The sequence below is a fragment of the Sparus aurata genome, chromosome 5, assembly GCF_900880675.1.
Source record: "Sparus aurata chromosome 5, fSpaAur1.1, whole genome shotgun sequence".
NCBI classification, from domain to species: domain Eukaryota; kingdom Metazoa; phylum Chordata; class Actinopteri; order Spariformes; family Sparidae; genus Sparus; species Sparus aurata.
The window spans coordinates 9,486,960-9,508,533 of record NC_044191.1 but is presented as its reverse complement, the minus strand read 5'-3'; the positions used below and the strand labels follow the sequence as shown (position 1 = coordinate 9,508,533).

The 21,574-nt window shown below is 42.8% G+C and overlaps 1 protein-coding gene across 3 annotated transcripts in view; it reads right to left on the bottom strand.

Annotated features, from left to right (window-relative positions):
* Window positions 1-21,574, bottom strand: part of LOC115581881 (tetratricopeptide repeat protein 28) — a 208,250-nt gene that overhangs the window by 53,656 nt on the left and 133,020 nt on the right. For all 3 annotated transcript variants that reach the window (XM_030417377.1, XM_030417378.1, XM_030417379.1), the window contains 2 exons: window positions 19,416-19,688; window positions 16,327-16,457 (listed from right to left, as the gene is read on the bottom strand). In XM_030417377.1, the coding sequence (XP_030273237.1) occupies window positions 16,327-16,457; window positions 19,416-19,688 (404 nt within the window). The remainder of the gene's footprint in view (window positions 1-16,326; window positions 16,458-19,415; window positions 19,689-21,574) is intronic.

Below are 21,574 nucleotides of genomic sequence, written 5' to 3'. Positions count from 1 at the left end.
GTGAATTTTTTACAAACATGACAAACTGTAGCCCAGTTGGCAGGATAAAATGTTTGTATAGAAGACTGCCAAGCCAGTGACCGCAGTTCAAGACTGTGTTTCAACATTTGTAAGCACGACACCACTGGATATTTTTAAGTAGACATTAGCTATGTTCATGGCTACAAGACTGGGTGTATTTGAGGAGACCTCAGGACATCTCCAGAATACCTGAATACCTCCAGAATATCTGTTTTGGTCAACACAAATGACCAACACAGGTATTCTAAGCCAAAACGTGATCTTGTTTTTTGCTTCTAAACCTAACCAGATAATAAGCACAGCATTATCACAACAGAAAATTTCAAATTGAACCTTAAGAAATGTGAAGTTTCAACATATCCATGGTTTGCACACATGTAGTACAATGTCTACATTTATTCTGGAGTTTGACTTGACAAAAAAGTCTTCTTCAGGGCTTAACCGTCAGCACAGTTTCCCCTTTTGTAGATACAAGATAACTGCACACCTGAGCAGAAAGCAAAATTAACTCACAGATGAAAAATATAAAGCATGACCACTACATGGCTGTGAAACTTGTGAGAAAAATAAAATAAAAGATATAAACAACTGAATCAGAAAAAATGTATGTAGGACTAAAAGCAATAATAATGTATACCCATCTACAATACTATGGCCACCAGAACTTAGACATCAGAGCAACTACAAAAAAGGAATACAATTAATTTTCTTGATTACATTAAAGATGCAGTGTGAAGGATTTAGGTGAATTCAGGAAGATCTATTGGCAGAAATGGAATATAATATTCATAATTAGGTTTCCATTAGTGTATAATCACCTGAAACAAAGAATCATTTAGTGTTATTTACTTTCGAAATCGGCCTTGTATATCTAGAGAGGGAGTGCATCGTCATACACAAAGTACACTATGTTGCACCGCCATGTTTCTACAGCAGCCCTGAATGGACAGACCAAACAATGGCTGTAGGGAGACCCTTTGGTAGTTTTGGTGTTCTTAGTGCCCACCGTAGGTGAAAGGTATTTCGTTGGTTGCAGTGTGCAACTCCACCATTAGTTGTTTTAATCCTAAACAATGGTGGCTTAAATGTTATAAAAAAGTTCCGCACTGCCATAATAACTTCAGTCAATCACAACCTTGAAAGTTCTTTTTGATGGTTTCTGGGCCTTCAACATTAAGGTTGTCTTGTTTACCATTATGTACACTAAAAGCATTATTCATATACCTGCACAATTGTCTCTATACTAGAGTTTTCCAATTCTGATACCAGTATTGGAAATGCTGCCGATACTGCGGACACAGTGTACATAGTATCGGCGTCAACATTTGCCCTTCAACGTGCAGTGCAGCACAGCACACAAGTTGCATGAGTACGTTTTAAGTGAATTATTAATTCCAAGATTGATTCAAGTTGCTTTTGTACTACTTTTCTATTGAAAAAGTGGATGCACTTTACATTTTTGAATGAATTGTTGATTTATTCCGAGATTTCTTTATTTGTTCTTTTTCAGTTATGACTGTCAAAATAGATCATAAAAGACTATTGTACAGCATTCATTCTCTGCAAGGTTTTACCTGAGCCAGGCCATACAACAATGATAGCAATCATATAACATCCATACAGGCTTAGTAGTATACACATCTGTAAAAAGGATTTAAAAAATCTTTAAACACACACTGGTATCAGATTGGTACCAAAAGCCCAGGTATCAGAATCGGTATTGCGAAGGAAAAATGGTATCGGAACATCTCTACTCGATTCATAGTAATAAGTCTTGCAGTAGATTTGGGTACTTCACAAAGGCAACCTGGTTTAATGACACACTGACCCAGACAAAGATTCCCTGTTTGCGCAGTTTCTGCCTGCAAGTACCTCAGTGTATACATATGGTGTGCAATAAACAAGCAGAGCACACGCTGGAGACAAGCCCATACCAATCTCATCATCTCTGAGAATGTGAGATTCCAACACAGGCCGGATAATAAGCATAAAGCGATTTCTCTCTTGTGCATCTCCTCAGAACTGCAGGCGTACATGTGCAAACACACAAACTGCACACACATGCAAAGACAACACGGAAAAGGTCCCTTTTGTCTGCTCAACACTGATGAAAAGCTACCCACTGCGAACTTCAATCACATTCGAAAATGAGTTGGAGACGTGCTATAACCCCGACAGTGTCATTAAGCCTGTCAGTCAGTCCCCTGGAGTTTGGGGAGGGGGAAACTGCCCTAAGCCTTTCAGTGTGCTGTGTAGCCCTGAACTACACCCGGAGGTACCAAGAGCCCCTCCTGAGCTGGATCCATGTCTGACACCAGCATAATGAAGCTATATGATTATAAATTCTGCTTTGTATGTCCATAAACCCCCAAATGTCAAACATCCCGACAAAGAAATCATGCATATTCTAATGGTGTTCAGGGTAGATGATAACAACCACTGTCATGTGAGAAATGATAGCTGGAATCCTATCATATATGTTCCCACACATTAAAACCCATGCAGTGTGCACACACAGCCGCACACACACACACACGCACACACAGACACACGCGCGCGCACACACACACAGACAGACACGGACAATACACAGAGTAAGATAAGCCTCCACATGCTGTCAGAGGCTGCTGTGTGATTGGCCTCTGTGGAGCTACTGCTTCTCTCATCATTAACTCTTCAGAGGATCACACTACGCTAATCACGCTAAGCCTCCCTGAATGGCGATGAAGTCAAAAACGTGCCCATGCACAAATTCACAGATGCCCAACTCATTACACACACACGACCATGGCAAACACTCTCTTCATCAGCACAATCACAAAGCACAATACACCCAAGCAGCTGTATACAGTCGGTAGAAGCCAATCTGATACCAACCACTGTGAAAGAGCCAACGATGGTCATTTTGCAGGAACTTTGTGAAATGAGTCAAGGATGAATGTTGTGTCCACTTAACGTTCTGTAAAATTCTGTTTTGGCTTATTCATTTTTAGATTCTAGATTTTATCTACTTACCAAAATCTCTCAAACAGTGTCGTTTACAGTCCTGCTAACATTAAGAACAGCCCAAATCCACTTGGCCATCATGTTTATATGCTCATGTGAGTCATCTTCAATTACTACCACGCACTCAAAGCAATTGGCTTTATGAGCTGAGTAAAGATTTTTTTTACCTGGGATCTCTCTCTCATATCTCATTTCTGGAGGTAGTTGGGGTTTCATGCAGACTAACAGGATGACTGCAGGCACTAGTCAGCCACCAGCACCACCACTCTGCATGCTGTTTAGGTAAAGAACAGTGAAACACACTGTTATTTTGAGTTAAAGGACCAGTGTGTAGAAATTAGGGGGATTTATTGGCATTGACGTGGAATACAATATTCGTAATTATTCATTATGTTTGTATTACAGAAACTAACCATTGTGTCTTTGTTGTGTCAACAAACCAAACATTGGCTCTATGCATTTTATTATGTTTTTACTGTAGCAGCCACTGTATTCTTATATGCTTGGAGGGGGAGCATTAGAGCAATAGATATGTGCAATGTCAATTTGTGTGAAATGAAAATACAGCAAAAAGCAGTGGCTTCTTTTTTCACACAACAACAATGATGATAACAGGGTAACTGCATTGCACCAAGGCAGTCCAATCTAAAATCAAAAAGAAGAGCCTCTGATCAGCTCACAGTAGAAAAGGTGCTCCAGGCAGCACAAAAAAGTTGAGAGAGAATGGACCAAAACACACTTTGAGCTCTGAGCGAGAGAGTTAGCTAGAAAGTATGAAGCCAATAAGACACTACTTCAAAAGATCAAAAAGTGTGCCAGAAACTGAAGTTTCGACTGAAACAGTCGACGCTCAGGAAGAGTTAGAGGACATGAATGATGAATTTTAACAAAAAAGCAATAACTGAATAAGCCCAGCTATAAAAACTCAGCCTCCACCACTGGTAGGATAAACAAACTTATTCCGCAGTGGCAAAAAAAACATTTTAAGTAAAATTTTAAATAAGTCACAATAAGTCTCTTGTGTGAGTGATTAATTTATTGGTTTAGTCATGTTATTTTTATTTAGGATGCCCAAAACTTACAGACGGGTGACACATTTAGAAATATGAAACATTGTTGTTAACATTATTGTGCTTTCATTTGTCACCCTTCTGTAAAACTCCTATCTAAAAACACAATTTTGGTTGTTTACGTCACAAGAACATCTGATTTGACATGATGGATGTCACAAAATAATTTTGTGTGTATATGATATGTTATTTGCCATAGCTGTAAGGGGCTGGAAAAGCTTAGAAATGTACCTTTGGTTTTACTATTGAAAATGTGTAGGAACTCTTGAGTTGAAGCTATTGATGTCATTGCACTCCTAAAGTTATTCAAGTCCTGCATTTTTGGTAATGGGGGTGGTTGTCATAGTGTCTCAGGTATCAGGTCTTGATCAAGTGAAGTAAAGGTGACTAAGCTGGGTTAGTGGTGTGTTGTGGTGCTGGGTCCTTTGGTTAAGTCTTTTGAAAAAACACAACGATATTTTGTATGATTACAAAGATAGTTTGTAATTATTTATGGAATACTGTGATTTCAAATGTGTGTTTTGTGGTATTTTCTTAATTTGTTGTAAAGGTTCGTTTTTTGTGAGTCATAGAATCTTGTGTGGAGGACTTATCCAGAAATGTACCAGAACACCTTCATTAATTTCAAGAAATGAGTACAGTACATTTGGATTTTTTATAAAACATAAATCGCAAAAACAAAGAACCACATACTTCCAAACTGAGATGGCCACACCTTGCCACAAGCGAAAAAACCAATGGCTGCAATCAAATCTGCTGACAAGCGCCTGCATTAGCTACTAACTTTTCAAAATTGAGTCTGGCTACAATAAAAAAGCAGAGCAGTCTACCTCTGGGCCCTACACTGAATATTTTACAACCTTGATTCCACTTGGTCCCTTTCTTGGTTTAACACAGCAACATTCTGGAGTCTTTTCTGACATTGATGTGTAGCCAGCTCAGGCCTGTGTCGACTGTTATTTAGGGACCATACTGTGTGCGCTGCAAGGTCAAGTATAAGCAGAACCCGTAGGCCTCCGTCCCCTCCTAAGATGGAGTACTTTCATTTCACTCACTTGGGGCCTCGTATTTTCTCTCCATTTTATTGCTTTCTCTGAGCGCTTTCCACAAAGACACATTCCACCTCCTCATACAGACACAGGGCTGCCGTCCAAGAGAGAGTGGGGAAGGTCTGGATACTGTGCCACAGGGACAAGAATGCTGACACTGCTGTAACCAGGACAAAAGCTAAAGATGGAGAGAGACACAGTGAGAAGGAGGAAGAGAGCAAGTCTCAGTGTATAGGAGATGTTGGGAGACCTGAGCCGAGCCAAACTGAGGAGCTATAATCTCGTCTTTGGCGTAATGTCAGGGAGTCTTGCAGAAGACCATTTCCTCACCCTACAAAAATGCTGTATCCAACATCCCACTGTGTGCCGCAGTTCTATATAATGCGAACATCAAACGCTTGTATCTGCGCTGACCTCTCCTTTCCCTGGGAGACCCCTTGTTCCCTAGTAATACAGAAACCATTCCCCAAAAGCACACACAGACTTGTTCGAAACTCCAGCGCGCCATCTGAATTTCACCTTATCTCTGAGGACAAGCTCGTCTCTATTTTACAGATGGGCGAGCGCTGAGGACTAATCCGGTTCCTATCTTTGAGTTTGGTCTTTAAAGATCTGAGGAAGGGAGAGCACAGATGAAGGAGGGGCATTTCTTTACAATGCATCCCAGAGAAAGGGGTGGAAGGACACAATTTACTGCACTATGAGAATTAACTTACCGTACCTCCCTTCTTTGTCGTTGTGCTGAGTGTTTGTGATGTAAACAACTTGTGTACTGGTAACAGGAGACAGATCACAAAGCCAAACAAGTGCACATACATCCTAAGGTCATCTGAGGAAGGATACACACATTGCTGATTGACCTATTTAAATGCACAGTATGTGATTGTTGCCACTAGAGGTCTCTGAATCAATAAACGATGACAACATAAGACCTCTTCCTCGCTCTCTGACGAATCATTTAATGTTTTCCAGGAAGTTAGAGAAAACAAGCAGCCAAACAAAATTGACACTTCCTTTGATTGCAATGCCGAATTGTTGGAAACATATATGATCATTTAAGTACACAACTACATTAGTCTGGTCTTTTTGAGATGTTTCAATGCAGACATTTTTAAGGTGCAATATGTGAGAACTGGCATCTTGTTAAATGTACACTCAAAATAAAACAGGGGGCATTATATCAGAGTAGATAGAGTAACTAACTGCTGCTAACTGTAGCTAACTTTAGTTACTTTAGCAGTCCAGTGTGAGCACTCAGAGTACGGGGGGACTGTTGGGGTTTACACTGCTAGCACAGGAGCTGTGGACAGGATGGGCCAGAGATAGCTGGTTAGCATGCATTCATACATTCCTTTAAGGTAGAGGAAGCTAGCACAATGCTCAATAGCTCAGGTGACACAGTACAACATTGCGTTGCTCCTTAAAACAGGACAGAAGTAGCAGCGAAATGGTTAAAGTGAAGAAGAGTGGTCATTAAATGTAGCTTCTTCTACAAATACTCATCTTTTGATTTGATTTTAGATCGTGATCGTCCTCAAAGGTGTCTACAATCTACTTTCAGGCTAATCTCCTAGATCACCGCATTCAATGTCTTCTTACTTGTTTCCAAATTCACATCACCCTCACTGACTAGCAGATCAATATTATGTGAACATACTGAGAGACTTAGAGATTCGGCCAAGTAGAAGGCTATTCTGGTTGGACAAATTCTCAAAAACAAATCTCATGTGGCTCTTCCTTGGGTGACATCATGTAAAAACCGTGGATGAGGAAATTGTGAGGCAAAAGAACTTCTTAATCTTTAATGCAAAATGTTGTCTTAATGGGGCAATTTGAAAGAACTCAAAAGGCTATTTCAAGTCGGCAGACAGTTTTTAGATCATGGATAATGAGTGTGATTATAGATTAAGATGTAATTTTTTGTCCGGATCACCTAGCCCTAAGTAGCACTCTTGATGGGTAGAGCTCTGACTGACTGGAGTAGGTGTTTGGCCACATGCATAAATCGACAATCGTTCCTGCAGGCACTCTGACTAATAATCAGGGCCAGTAATTGCTCCAATGAGTGAAAACAGGGTTCTGCTGGGCCATTGCCCGAAGGATATTGTTGGTCCACACCACCGTCTGTGCCTAACCTTTGACCTCGGCTCCTAATCACCAATTAGCATGCAGCCATTTCCACATATTGACGTAAAGGAAAGGGTATCAGCTCAGAATGCCTATTAAACAGGCTGAAAACAAAACTACAACATCAACAAAATTAAGTGTCTGCGGCAGAGGACAGCATCTGAATGCAGACGTACACAAATCTTTTGACGCGAGCCAGTGTGTTGGTTGAGGGCAGTTGTGGAGGGAGTTGCCTTGGATTTGTAGCTCTCCCCTGTCACAACAATATCTTTTTACCACAGAGCTGCTGACATGATTCATGAGCCAGCGGACTTGATGTGGTGTTGGTGTGCCGGCCAGATGAAATCCCCTCAGTCCGCTAATATAGGTTTCTGTGTTGGGGTGTGCTTTACAAGTTACTGTAGCTAAGCAGCCATTTCACACTGCTGAGCTAGAAATAGGTCTTACTGTAGCTAAATCAACCCAGTCCACCCCTCCCCAACCCCTGTCACTGGAGACAGTGTTACACAGCACACACATAATTCTACACACACGTTCAATAAACACATACACACATTCTTTCTCTGCCTCTCTCTTTCCCTTTCTCTCCCCTTTTTCCTTCGTAACTACCTTCACTGGCTTTCCCTCTCTCCTTCCACTCCCCCCCCCCCTTTTCCAAGTACCTCTCTTTCCCTCGCCCCTTCTCCTTCATTAAAATGGACTTCCTAAAGCCTCCATTCGTCTTGCTGACAGCTCCACTATCGATCGGACTGGAGAAAGGGATGCAGTTCCAGAGCTTTAAATGGCTCTCTGGCCAGCGTGGATGAAGGCAGTGCTGGACAGAGGCCGGAGGGGAGGAAGAGGAGGGAGTGCCAGGTTTCACCGGGAGGTCTGCTCCAAGTCTGGAGTCTGATGCATATTTGGTCACCAGTGAATAACACCTAGATGCCCTGATGGCAGGAATCAGAGTTTGCGTGAAAATGACTCACCAAGTCAGTAATGAGGATCACTCTGATGGGATCCGATAATGAATTAATCATGCAGGTTGCAAGCCAACACATTAGCCAGCCTCTTTGGGCCACTTGCAGCCTCTCTTGATAGTGAGAACTATAATGGGACCACTCAAAACATTGGGAGTGCTTCAGTTGGCTGCACAGACACGCAATCCGTTTCAATCAAAGCCACGTGAACCAACGTTCCGCTGGCTGACGCCTTTAATCGGGCTCCATCCCTTATCGTCAGCCATTATCTAGGGAAGATGAGTTGGCACATTCCATCTTCATCCCCCTCGCCGTGTGACATCAAGCCCCTCTGCTAAGATTAATGATCGGACGTTTGATTTTCCTAATGATTAAAAGCTCTATAGCATACTCAGTGTCCTGTGGTACAGTGGAAACCCCAAAGAGCCCGCTGGAATCCCTCCTCCCTCTGATGAGCACCATCTATGTGTCTGCTGGTTGTCATCTATAATCATATTGTGCACCACAACAGCAAACCAGAGAGTGAGGGAGTCTCCTGTGACCATGTCACTGTTTATTTGTGATCTAATCTGTCCCTCTGTATTGCCCTTGATTGGAGCGGCAAGGGAGCAAAAGATAGACAAGGTGTAATATTCAAGACAAATTACTCAACTTCCCAACTGTGAGCCGTTCAATCTACACAGGGCACTGCAGTGTTTAGATTAAGGTCTTGTTAGAGTAGCATTAGCAGTGGGGCTTGTGATGTTTATGTATTGACACTTTAATCAGTGAGTCCATACAGCATTCAGCTTTGTAGAGCCAATTTGAAAATCCTAGCCCCTCATGGCAAAGAATCCTTTAAAAGTGGATTGGGTCTGCTCTTTCTAAAGGCCACTCTCCCACACAATACAGTGACATGGTTTGAGATTCTATAAAACGGAGAACGGATAAGACAAACGGGAGGAAAGGGGAGAAAAATGAGATTAAGAGGGGGGATGAGGGGGTGTGAGGAAGGGGCAAGATGGAAGAGAAGTAAAGAAAGGAAGTGGAGGTGAAGTGGAAGGGCGGAGGGAAGGAGAAATGGAGCACTGAGGAAGGAGAGAGAGAGGACGGAGCTGAGAGGCAGAGAGCAGTAGTCGATATAACGGCAGTCATTCGTCTCTCTGACAGCCTTCCAAATGCTCCACTGTGGGAGACACAAAGCTGCGTCACCTCGAATGCAGCAAAAGCACAGCGCATGCACACGTGTTTGAATATGTGTGCACACACACGCACGGGAAATGCATGTTTATAAGCCTTGATTCGGCTGTGCATGCACACAAAGAGCTGCATGTTCTGGGTCAGCGGTACATTGGGGGGCACGGTAAGTCACTACATACACCATTACAACCACTGCAACCTGTACATGCACAAATCATAGCTGCTGGCGTCAGTTAGACATTTATACACAATCACACATGCTTTATTTCACTCACATGCACACACATGCAATAGTAAGAGAGAGAGAGAGATTTTCACAGTACGATAACTATCACGGCTTCACAGTATACATTATCATTATTATTATTATTTGTAATAGTAGTAGTAGTAGTAGTCGTAAGAATGACCCTTGAATGCAGAGAATGTAATTCTGCCACTAGGGGTCTCTCAATCAAAACAATGAGAGTAAAAGACAGTTTGATGATCTTGTGAAGTAGAGCGAGATCATACAACCACCATTGCAGATGAAAATCTGACATGACTCAGGGAGAAGTCTTCACAGAAGAAGTGACTGTTTGTGATTTGTTGATTATGAACCAACTGTCTCAAAGTCAGTGTTTGACAAATGAATACAGGACAGAGAAAACGGATGATGAATAATTTTTTTAAATAATTTAAGCCATTTATGTATATACTTATCCATCAGAGGTCAAAACAGTGCTAAATTTGGCTGAATTTACAGATTCAGATTATTCATTGTTTATAGGCTATTACATTTTGTTACCTACAGTAGCACATTTTTAAAAATTAGTTCATTTTATCTGCAATCTGACAGAAAAATCACCAAGACTGATAATCGGAAAAATGCTGAATATTGTCAAAGATAATCAGCCAGGGCCGATAATCGGTCTGTAACAAAGGTGTAGTTGCTTAAGACATTTTAATGAGCAGATGTTGCATAAGAGTGTTGTCGTAGAAGGTTTTTGTAAGAGAACGTTTATTTTAACACTTAATCAAAGAATATTATCTCTTATGTTTTTCTCAACAGTACTCAGACAGTAGAGTATGCCTTACCTTAGAAAGCTAAAGTTGGCTATAAGTTATTATAACCATTCATTTTCAACCCCACACACAAACGCACATACTTAAAATGATGTGTATGTGCTGCATCAGCAATAAATCAAAAGCAGTTCAAACAAATCTCCCATTTTACACACAAACAAATGTTACAATCCTATGTCCTTCTGAGAATATTAATATTTCTGAGCACACACACTGAAATGTTCCAAGACAAACATGAACATGAAACATTCACATGACATTGGAATATCGGATCCCAGATGTGCACTCCCATTAATATATACACACACACATACACACAAACACGCAGAGACACACACACACACCCTTGTTTCCCAGTTCTGGTCATGGCCCATTGGCCGAAGCTTGCCGTCCATTTCACATGATTCATGGCCAAGCGGGCTGCTGTAGAGCAGTTCTAAACCACTGGGCCGAGGAGAGCCTGTGTGTCATTAAGGCACAGCGGGCTGGACATGCTGTTAGAGCCACTGCACCATGGCCAGCTCTGTGCCTCAGTCTGGCCCTGCAGGAGGTGAGGAAGCAGGTACCTCTGTATGTAGTAGTGCTGCTCATAGTGGTTTTACTGGAAAAGTAATATCAACAGCTGAGTGCACTCACAAACTACCTGGCCCAATGAAGTGTGCTCAGTGAGCGTCTTTTATTTAGTCAGACACCATTCTCCTGCCCCAACCCTGTACTTCAACTAAATTAGCCCCTCTAATCATCCCCAAATCCTTCTTAATCAGTAAAGCAGTGGAGGCTAAAGAAAAGAGACAGGGGTACTAAGTTCCCCCCTCTGCCTTCCTCTATTAGAGTGGCCTCCAAGAAAGGCGGTGGAGGCACACGTCCATCCCCTAATGACTCCTTAATGATCCCCTCCTCTGCAAGAGTGCTGACAAACACTGACAAACCCTAACTCTGACAAGAGGAACACCCACACTTGGCCCTCCTCCTCACCCTTTATTTTGAGGCTCATCTCTCAGCCCTCAGCCTCATTATACCAACGAGGGTCCAGCAGGATCCATACAGCCCCCAACTAGCAGCAAGATAAACACCCATGATGAAATAGTCCGTGTCACTTTCGGAGTGAGGGGCAAAGTTTGGGTAAATTCCTTTCGGCAGATGGAGCGAGAGCAAGAAAGAGCATAGATAAACAAAGGCAGAGTTAAAAGAAGAAAAAAAAAAGAGAGAGAATGGCGGTAGGAGGCAGAGCAGAACTGCGGAGACTATGGAAAAAAACATTGTTTTTATCCTTTTTACTTTTCCCTGATCGTGATTTCCATTTCAGCTTGGGGTTGGGGGAGTCAGCAGCGGAGACTCTTTTCAACATCACAAGACATAATTACAGAGTGCGCCACTGCCAGCCCGCCTCAGTTTCTCCTAAATACTCACACCCGAAATTAGGGGTTACCTCCTTCGAGTTAAACCTACTATTTAAGATGAGAACGTCACAGACAAACAGGGGGGACGGGAGAGGGAGCTTGGAGAGGAAAGACCTAGTTTAACAGCTTTGTTTCACAATGACAGAGAAGGCCTTTGTTAAAGATGGTTACTGGCAGGCCTTGGATAAAGCCAGGTGTGGAAACTGGGACAACAACAGAAGTTGGAAAAGACACACAGCTAGAAAGAATAGGGAGTGTGTTTATGTTCTATCTGCAGTATATATGACAGCTGAAAATCTGCTAAGAATATTTCCAAAAGGCAGTGAGCTCAAGAAAAACACTAACTTCACGCTAGCCTATGATGACCTCACTGGTTTGGACCGCAGCTTCCAGTCCCAGTCGCGGATGACAGAACACTCACTCTTTGAGCCTTTCCGCAGCTCGGCCATCTTTTCTGTTTTGTTTTCTTTTTTCTTCTTCTTTATGGATGAGTATCCTGGTCAGATTCAGGGTGATTTATTAGCGTAACAGAGTCTTCTGGTCAGTTATAGATTAGTGTCCAACACAACCCTGCCTTTTCTGCTGCATTACGCCATAAAGAGCCACAACAGAGATTTCCATTGCTGGTTATAAGGAGCTGAAAAGAGCTCCTATGCATGGCTCCTTTACTGATGTAACAGGACCCAGATACAGTGCCGCCACTGATTTATAGAGAACACTCATCTGGAATCTCTGTTTTTTGTCTCTCTCTGCTCCTTCATCACACACAGGCCACCGTTCATCCTATAGAGAGGACTAGTAGCTGAAGTGGGAAACGAGAGCTTTGAGTTATACCACTACTTAGTATCAGTTGTGGTACGGGAGACATAAACATGGGTATTAGCAGACATACACATAAGGTACTGTTACTTGTGACAGTCTACATATAACACTATATCATGCAGCTGCCTTTAAACTTGCAGTATGTCATTTCCGCTGAATCAAAGAATTCAAAGTAGCAGGGGATTGTGGGAGTTGTTTTTTTCGTTATCAATCGACCATAACTGCAGATGACAATCTTTGTGATGTGACTCAGTCAGACAATTTCATGGACAAGGTAATGTATCAAAGTTGAATTCATGTTATGTTTGGTTCAAATTGTCAGATACTGACTTCCTTCCACAAAGTCACCACATGAAACACTCTGTTAACTTGAATAAAATTAGGTTTTTTCTGAACTGTGCAACAGTTACATATATTACATTTAATGCATTCATAAAATTATCATACAGGTTTATTACAAATGTGTCTCGTTTTCAGAGCTTTGGCCATCATTTCTACCACTTATGATAACACTTTACTCATAAATTTAATTGCAAAGATCTGGAGACATGGTTCTTCGAACAACTTGGAAGGAAACATAAATGCTCAAATGATCAGACAGGTTGTAAACAAGCTGAGTGGTTGTAGCCCTTTCAAATTGAAAAGGAAAACCACTAACACCCACTAACATGTGGCTTCTGTCTTCAGTAGGAAAGGGCACAGTCGGCATTCATTCCCATGTCAAATGACTCCGCAATAGTCATGGGTGATAAACAGCCCCTGCTCCGACCAGTGACAGAAGAGTTGATTTCCACCCCCATTTGCAAATGAGGTTGAGGACGTCGTTGTGAGAGTTTTCCATCTGTCTCAGTTCGAGCAGCTATTGAACACTGTTAACTCTGCACTGAGCTTGAAAGAGTGACTCAAGCAAACGATATACCCATCGTAACATTGTCCTGGCAAAAGGAGACGTCGGCACTTAAATGATGGGTACAATTTCATCACAACCGGTGTGAATGATAGCCAAAACAATAAGAGTAAGAGTTGCAGTAAGCCTTTACAGGATTTTCCTTTAAATATAACACCAGATGATTAAAATGTGATGCTCACACACAAACACAAACACAAACACACACACACACTGTAAGAAGTTCACAGAGTTCATTTAAATGTGTCTTTTATCATCTTTCAAGCTTTTTACCCGCATGATCAAAACCTGAAGCTCAACAGAATCTAAAGCCACATCCCACGTCATATCAAAGCCACATGCTGCACCAGGTCCTTTTTATCACATCAAACATCTCACTGTATATGATTTCATTAAAGTCTCCAGGAAATTCTAATAACTGCATTGCACTCTAATTAAAGTTGTATTAAATTGACATCTGGCACATATTCATATGTGATATATGAATATGTGAGGATTGGGATCGATGGCACGGATTCAGTTTAAGTCCCCCTCTCTTCTCCTTGACTGTAGGCCGCACTACTGGAAATCCAGTCCGAAACAACATCCTGTCCCCGGCCTCTAGGAAGTGACCTCAGCTTCAGAAAGGCCAGATAAAACGTCCACATCAGAAACAAAAACAACAGGACGGCCGTAATGAGCTATCCGCCAGGCTCCAGTGTGTTCTGAGGGAGACCAGGTGGTGTGACACACATATGACTCTGATTAGGGGGCCTTCAGAGGAACAGTGGGGTGGGGGGGTTGGGGGCAGTGGGGTGGGCCATGCAGGGCCAATCGGGAGGCTTTGTATATGATGCAACTATAAGTGGTGTTCAGTGACCTCCACAGGGCCCCAGGACACTCATGAGTGGTCCATTTTCCTTTAAGAAGCAACATGTGAGCAGTGCAGGCCTCAGTGAAAGTGTGGTGCAGTGGAGAAGTCACACGGTACCAGTCTGTGCTGAGGTTATGACGAAACCAGAATTTGAAACTTACACAGCGCTAGTACAAAAAACTGATACTCGATACCTCTCACAATACCACGGCAAAACAAAAATTAAGTCCTAGGCACACAAATTTGGAATAAAAAAAAAACACCAACCTGCAAATGTAATCTGTGCAGGCCCGAGTTGACAACCTGATTACCGCTTACAATGAGGTTATGTTGTTGCTCATGCCCATTTGTTTGTTGGTCGGTTTGGCAGCAGAATTACACAAAAAACTACTGAATGGATTTCCAAGAAACTTGGATGAAGGATGGGTCTTGGCCCAGAGTTGACCTCATTCACTTCAATCCAGTTAAATCTATGGATGTGTGTGAAAACAGATCTGGCATATTTTGGTGGTTGCTATCTATGAATAAGTACAATTTGATGCAGATGCAGGAAGAGTGAAAATGGTTACTGCAAAGCCGGCTGGTACCAACCTCACCTACACTAAAAGTGTAAGGGTACTGTCCACAGTGGAAGCACACAGCAGATCTGGCATTTAGGTACAATAACCAGCGGTTACGCAGGGTTTAAGGGGTACTATACCGAAATGATTTCTGTGAAAATGCAGCTTTAGTCTGCATATTGGATATAGTAGTGGCTATACACACACTTGCACGCATACACAAACACAAGAAGAACGCAAATACACTTTTACAATTACTACTCAGGCCAACCATGTGCAGAGCAGTCAAAACCTCAAAGCAGACACTAAAGACCTTGCATGCGTAATCTATGTCTCTCACCCATCTCTCTCTCTAACCTCATTACAAGACAGAGGTTCTTGGCATCGGTGTCTGCAGACTCATAATCATACTTCTGCTCTGCACACATCCTCAAACTGTGGGAGGCAGAGATGTCAAAGGGACCTCTGGCCTCATTCTTCACCCGTTACTTTCATCCTGGCGCATTGTGCCGCGTTTGACTGGACTGTTTTAATGTCTCCCGATATCAGGGAACACAAACAAGCAGGCCTGCCGGCCTGGTGGGGAGGATAAGGAATGAAGGGGAAACGGAGGCCATTCTTCTCCTTGTGTGACGGGAATTGTGTTGGAACAAGCACCTGTCACCTCCCTAACAATGACCACAGAGAGAGAAGTAGGAGACACAGTGAAGGTGAAAAGAGGGCACCAAAGACTGGAAAAGCTGATCAGTCTGTCTACTAATTTCTCTCCATCTCCTTAATGTTTCCTCTATGCCTCCTACTGTTCTTTTTTCTCTCTTTGCCCCATTTTCATACAACTTAATCTGTGTAAATTACATTCCAAAAAGCACATGCTACAAAACCCCAGACTCACAACTACATGGACCAGATAAACATCTGCATATCTGCATAAATGCTCTGCATTGATAATAAGGTGAGCCAGCTGCTGAGCGTGTCCCATTGGCCTTCTCCTTAACTGCCTCACTATCTCTCCTCCCCCCTCCATCACCTTCATCTGTTCTCCCCACCAACTTGACACCCATGTTTTTAAATAGACAAAAGGCAGCAGCATCTCTGTGTCCTTCAGACGCCTCCTTCAGATACCCTCTAAACCACCAGAACAGAGGAATGCTGGGCACAGCACAATCCCACACCTACAACATGATAAGAGACTCAGAGAGAAAAATAACTTTTTAACCTCGATTCATTATCCTCTGCAGTAACTGTAAGCCAGCTATATCAATTTCTGACTTCTGAAACTGCTTTCAACCCCACCAAGCGAGTGCTTCTTACCTCTCTGTCCTTCAGCTTCATGGCCAGAACCAGCTGGTTGCGATGGTTGGTCAGCGCTTCACGGTAGTTTCCCTTGGAGAAGAATGCCGAGCCCAGATTCCCATGAGCGCGGCATTCCCCTGTTTGGTCACCTGAAGAGGAAAAACCCCAAAGACATGAGGATGGAAAATGAAAAGAACTGACAAAGCATATTTACAGTACAGCCCCGGTGATTACTAAGCAACTGGTTTTTATTTCCCATCATCCCACCGCCACTGTTGAACAGTGGTGTGATGAACCACATCTATGCCGCTGCACCCTTAAAAGGGAAAGTGGCCGTTATAAGTTCTCCACAGAAGAGCAGCTTCCCTGACAGCTGGTAGTGTTGATCTCAATGCTCCAGAGGGTGAGAGGGGAAAGCCTTATTATTTCTGCCTGACAGAGAGGCCCCACAGACAGGGCCAAAGCAAAGCGCAAGTCTCTGTGCTCCACCTGCGAACCATAGCTCCTTATCTCCAGCTGCTCTGCCCAGTCATGTGTCAAACTGTGTGGGGGTGAGAAGAGTGGAGCCAGTCTGTGCCACTCTCTCCTTTCATTTTTTTCCCTCAATTCTTTTTTCTTCTCCTCACCCTCTTTCTCTCAGACCTGTTCGCCGCCCCCTGTATTAAAGGAGAACTTCGGTCGATTTAAACATGCAGCTTCATTGCTCAAGCTACCCTTGACTTGCCAGTACCGAAGACGCGAACAAATTTGGTCCAGCCATTACAGAGCTCCGTGAACGGAGATGTAGCATTGAACGCTAACAGCATGGGGTCAGAACTTCACGCTGTGTTTTAAGCATCTTAACATGCTCCACATCTCACACCAAAAGTTATGCAACATCAGCAGACACCTTAGCACACAGCACTGTAGCGTGTATGACTCAAACTGAATAAAAAAGTAGTTAAAACAGTGTGTTTGTGCAAGGAGCTACTTACCTGTTTGTTGACATCTGTGTGTTCCGGTAGCTAGACCAAACTAGCATATCCATCGAGTGTGCACTTAACAGGCTAAACAGGCTATTGTAAGGCTCATGGCTCATGACAGGCTGTAACATGGACATGTACATTATGAACATAAACACGAAAATGCTGGAATACGTTTCCGTCTCCGCCAGTGAGGGAGTAAGTGCACGCTCGACGGATTGACTAGTTTGGTCTAGCTACCGGAAGACGCGGATGTCAACAAACAGGTAAGTAGCTCCTTGCACAAACACACTGTTTTAACTACTTTTTTATTCAGTTTGAGTCATACACGCTACCGTGCTGTGTGCTAAGGTGTCTGCTGATGTTGCATAACTTCTGGTGTGAGATGTGGAGCATGTTAAGACGGTTAAAACACAGTGTGAAGTTCTGACCCCATGCTGTTAGCGTTCAATGCTACATCTCCGTTCACGGAGCTCTGTAATGGCTGGACCAAATTTGTTCGCGTCTTCGGTACTGGCAAGTCAAGGGTAGCTTGAGCAATGAAGCTGCATGTTTAAATCGACCGAAGTTCTCCTTTAACACCCACACAGCTTATCCACAGTCACAATGAGCAACATCTATTTATGAGCAGAGAAATGGGCCAAACCCTGGAACCTTCTAGAAGATTTAAAGAATACTACAATTTGGTGCAAGACGCTCATATGTAGAAAAAAACAGAGGGACATGAAAGCTGTCCCAGGTAAACACAGTTATCTTTATTTACTCCTCCACTGCATGACATTTAGAAAATATGTTGCAAAATGTTGAGTTTTTGTCAAGATACACAAGAACAAACCTCAGAATCTTGCTCTTTAAGGCTAGACTTGGGCTGTCGTTGTGTATTCTCACAATGACAGTGTTAAAATGCTGATGTGTAGCAGGTATAATGTGCCGGGTGGCTGTGGCTAAGGAGATGGAGTGGGCTGTTCCCCTAATAAGACGGTCACTGGTTGGATCCCCAGATATCCAAGTATCCCTGGGCTAGATACTGAACCCTAGATTGCTGCTGATGAGCAGGTCAGCACCTTGCATGGCAGCCTCTGCTTTTATGTGGCATCATGTGTGAATGGGGCAGTGGAGGGAAGCTGGTTCAACTCGCAGATTCAAATCCCCGGACTGCCCCTCAGTCATTAATACCACTAAGCCTTGCGCAAGGCCCTTAATCCCAAACAGTGGCCAAATAATTAGACAGTGGTTGTACTGGGATAATGGAGGTAAAAAATGTGTGTGACATCGAAATATCATGTGCCATGAATATATGATATATAATATGTATATGTGTGTTGTAAAGTGCTTTGAGTGGCCAGCAGAGTGGAAATCACTTAATAAATGCAAAGCAAAATGCAAAATGTAAAATACAAAATCTGAAATCAGCACCTGTACACATTGCTTTTAAAGTATGCATTAAACGTTGTTAAAGTTGCATGAAAAAACGATTTTGTCATTAGTTAGATAGTCTATTGAAACTATCAATCCAACATGGTACCAAATGACAGTACAACCAGGTGCAGAAGCTTGAACGAAACAACGCCATGGGTAAGGCCTCAGGTCAATGGGAGAGGTCGCATCACAATCGGCGCATTTAGGTGGGGTTTAATACCCGAGAACATGTCTCTGTCTTTCTATGTAGATCACGTGTGAATGTCAGTGGATGGGAGGTGGAGAGCGAGGGCGGCCTGTCCACTAGGTAACTGATCGAACGAAAGTCAAAAATGCTAAGATGAGTTGTAAAATTTACTTCGGCAGTTGTGTTAATATCCCTTGGTCGCCCATAGATAACATTGCTGTCACCAAAGCCACAAAATACAGGGCTGAAAATATGTGCAAATGTATCGATTACTGGCTAACATTATTTAGCAACAATTTTGATCACATTTTGGATTAATTATCTTTAAAGTACTTATGAAGGAAAAATGTCAAACATTGGCTAGTCAGGATGCAAGTTTTCTCTGGCTTTTATTATTGCAAATTAAATATTCCTTGGATTTCTGACTTCCAGACATGTCACTAAATAAACAATTAATTTAAAACATAATCAACAGGCTAATCAACCTCAAATATAATCAGGCTTATTCTGCCTTATTTTGTCCACTTCAGGCCTCTTACCTAAGGTCTTGGCCACCTCCAAGTCCTGCTGCATGTAGCCAGTGCTCTTCTCGGTGTTGCCCAGGGACCAGTGGGCGCTGCTGAGGGCCGAGAAGACGGAGCCTCGGAGCTTGAGGCTGCATGTGCCAATCTTCAAAGCGGCTTCCAGCACCACAACAGAGGCTGTGTGGTGGCTCGCTGTCAGCAGCTCCTGGCCAATCACAGACACCACCACAAAGGGACTTTTGTCCAGCTTCATCTTTTGCAGCTGCTGATAGGTGGGCTCGAGAGACTCTGTGGAAGGACATGAGTAAGACGGAGATTAGAAACAGACTCCCAAACAAAATATACAAAAACATAACCTTGTGCTGACCTGGTGACTGACAATAATAACTGACTCTAATTGTAGTTACTGTGTTACGTGTTTACCAACCCAGACAAACGCTACTGCTGTCTGAATTCAGATTCTGCTTTTTTCTTTGCTTGTGGTTGTGTATTGTCTGCCTGGATAAGCATAGCCTGAAGCTTGGCTGAGTGACGGCTTTCACTGACAATTTGACAATAAGTCAGCGTATGAGCCGTTTCTCTGTTCGCTCCACCCTGACTGGGGTAATCTAAGGCAATTTCCAACAGTGTGGTATAAAAATGGAGCAAGTTTAGAGCATTGTGGGCAAGTGTCTTTACAAACCTCACAGCGAAATTATATTTCTGCCTTCGCTTCGTGTCAGTCGATATGGTTGTTGGAGAGAATGCAGAAGGCTGGATGGGCTTTGAGATAGAGTTTGAGGAGTGATGGGGAAACTAATGCAGCTAATGCACAACAGTAGCAGGAGCAGATGAATGCAGAGCAAAGGAGACACACAAGGTGACCTTTGAAGAGGCTGAAAATGCACACAATGACATAAATCAATGGTGGGCCGCCCGGGATTCGGGATCCACAGCCCCTCCAGATTACAAAGCCCTCTGGCAGACACCAACATCGAACAACAGGAAGGGGGGGGCAAGGGAGGCACGCCCAAGTGTGTGTGCGTCTTTGTGTCTATTGATGAGTCTGTGTGTGTCGGTGTGTATTTGCATTCACGTATAGGAACCTATCTGGGGGATTCTTAATTCTCATGGCCCTGTATTTGCAAATATTTTGAGCAGAGTTGCCACTAATTAGGTCAAAGCGCTTTACAGAAGACAGAATGGCGTTACGGTGCCGGTACAAACTGGATATGCGAGGCTGTGTGTGTAGTCTACATTTTAGCATTACGCATGAGCTTTCATAAACTGTTTCTTTCATTTGCTTGGAGAAGCATTTAGTATACAGTCACAATACTAGAACAAACTCAATAGTTCTTGGAAACGCACACAGACACTAATTCACCTCGACACACAAACTCACACACAATATGCGATGCTTCCCCACACAAGCACTCAAAAGCATAACTGATGATGCTCTTTCAAAAGCATTGCTTCTGTTCCAGCACTTGGCAGAATGTCGTGCTCACAGAGACAGTGCGTGCATATAATATCCATTCATAGCTTGTAATTGCCTTCAGAGTGGCACCGAGAGCTGAGTCATAAATCAAACACCGCGAGGATCATTTTTTAAAAAGGTGTCACAGCTGCTGCATTCATAAACAGGTAGGTATGACAACATCACAGTGTGTTGTTTCCTCACAAACACACTCACTGGCACACACACACACACACACACACACTCAAAGTCAAATACTAAAGTGTTTACTGAGCCTCGTATCAAGATATGAAGAAGAATTACAACCTCTTCCTCACTGACATGCACTCAGCTAGCAGAGAGGGAGTCATAACAGTGAGCCATCTCTCCACTTCTGTCATGTAAGAGAGGAGCCAGGTCCACATCTTACTGTAATAACAGTGTAGTTGTGATCACAAATATATATCTGCAGTGTACCAAAGAGTTATTGTTCCTACCATTCTTAGTCTTGTTCTTATTCCTAATCTTAGCATTAAGCTACTTCAACCAAACATGCTCATTGGATAAAATAAGTTCCATATACAATCACAGTTATCATAAAATTCTGTAAACAGCTGGGTTTTGTGTGTTCATTTGTAGTTATGAACAGAAGGGTATTTGTTAATTTTAATAGGGGCGATGCAATGGTTTGGTTCAGTCACACTCAACTAGCAAACTGACTTTTTTGATCATGTTGCTT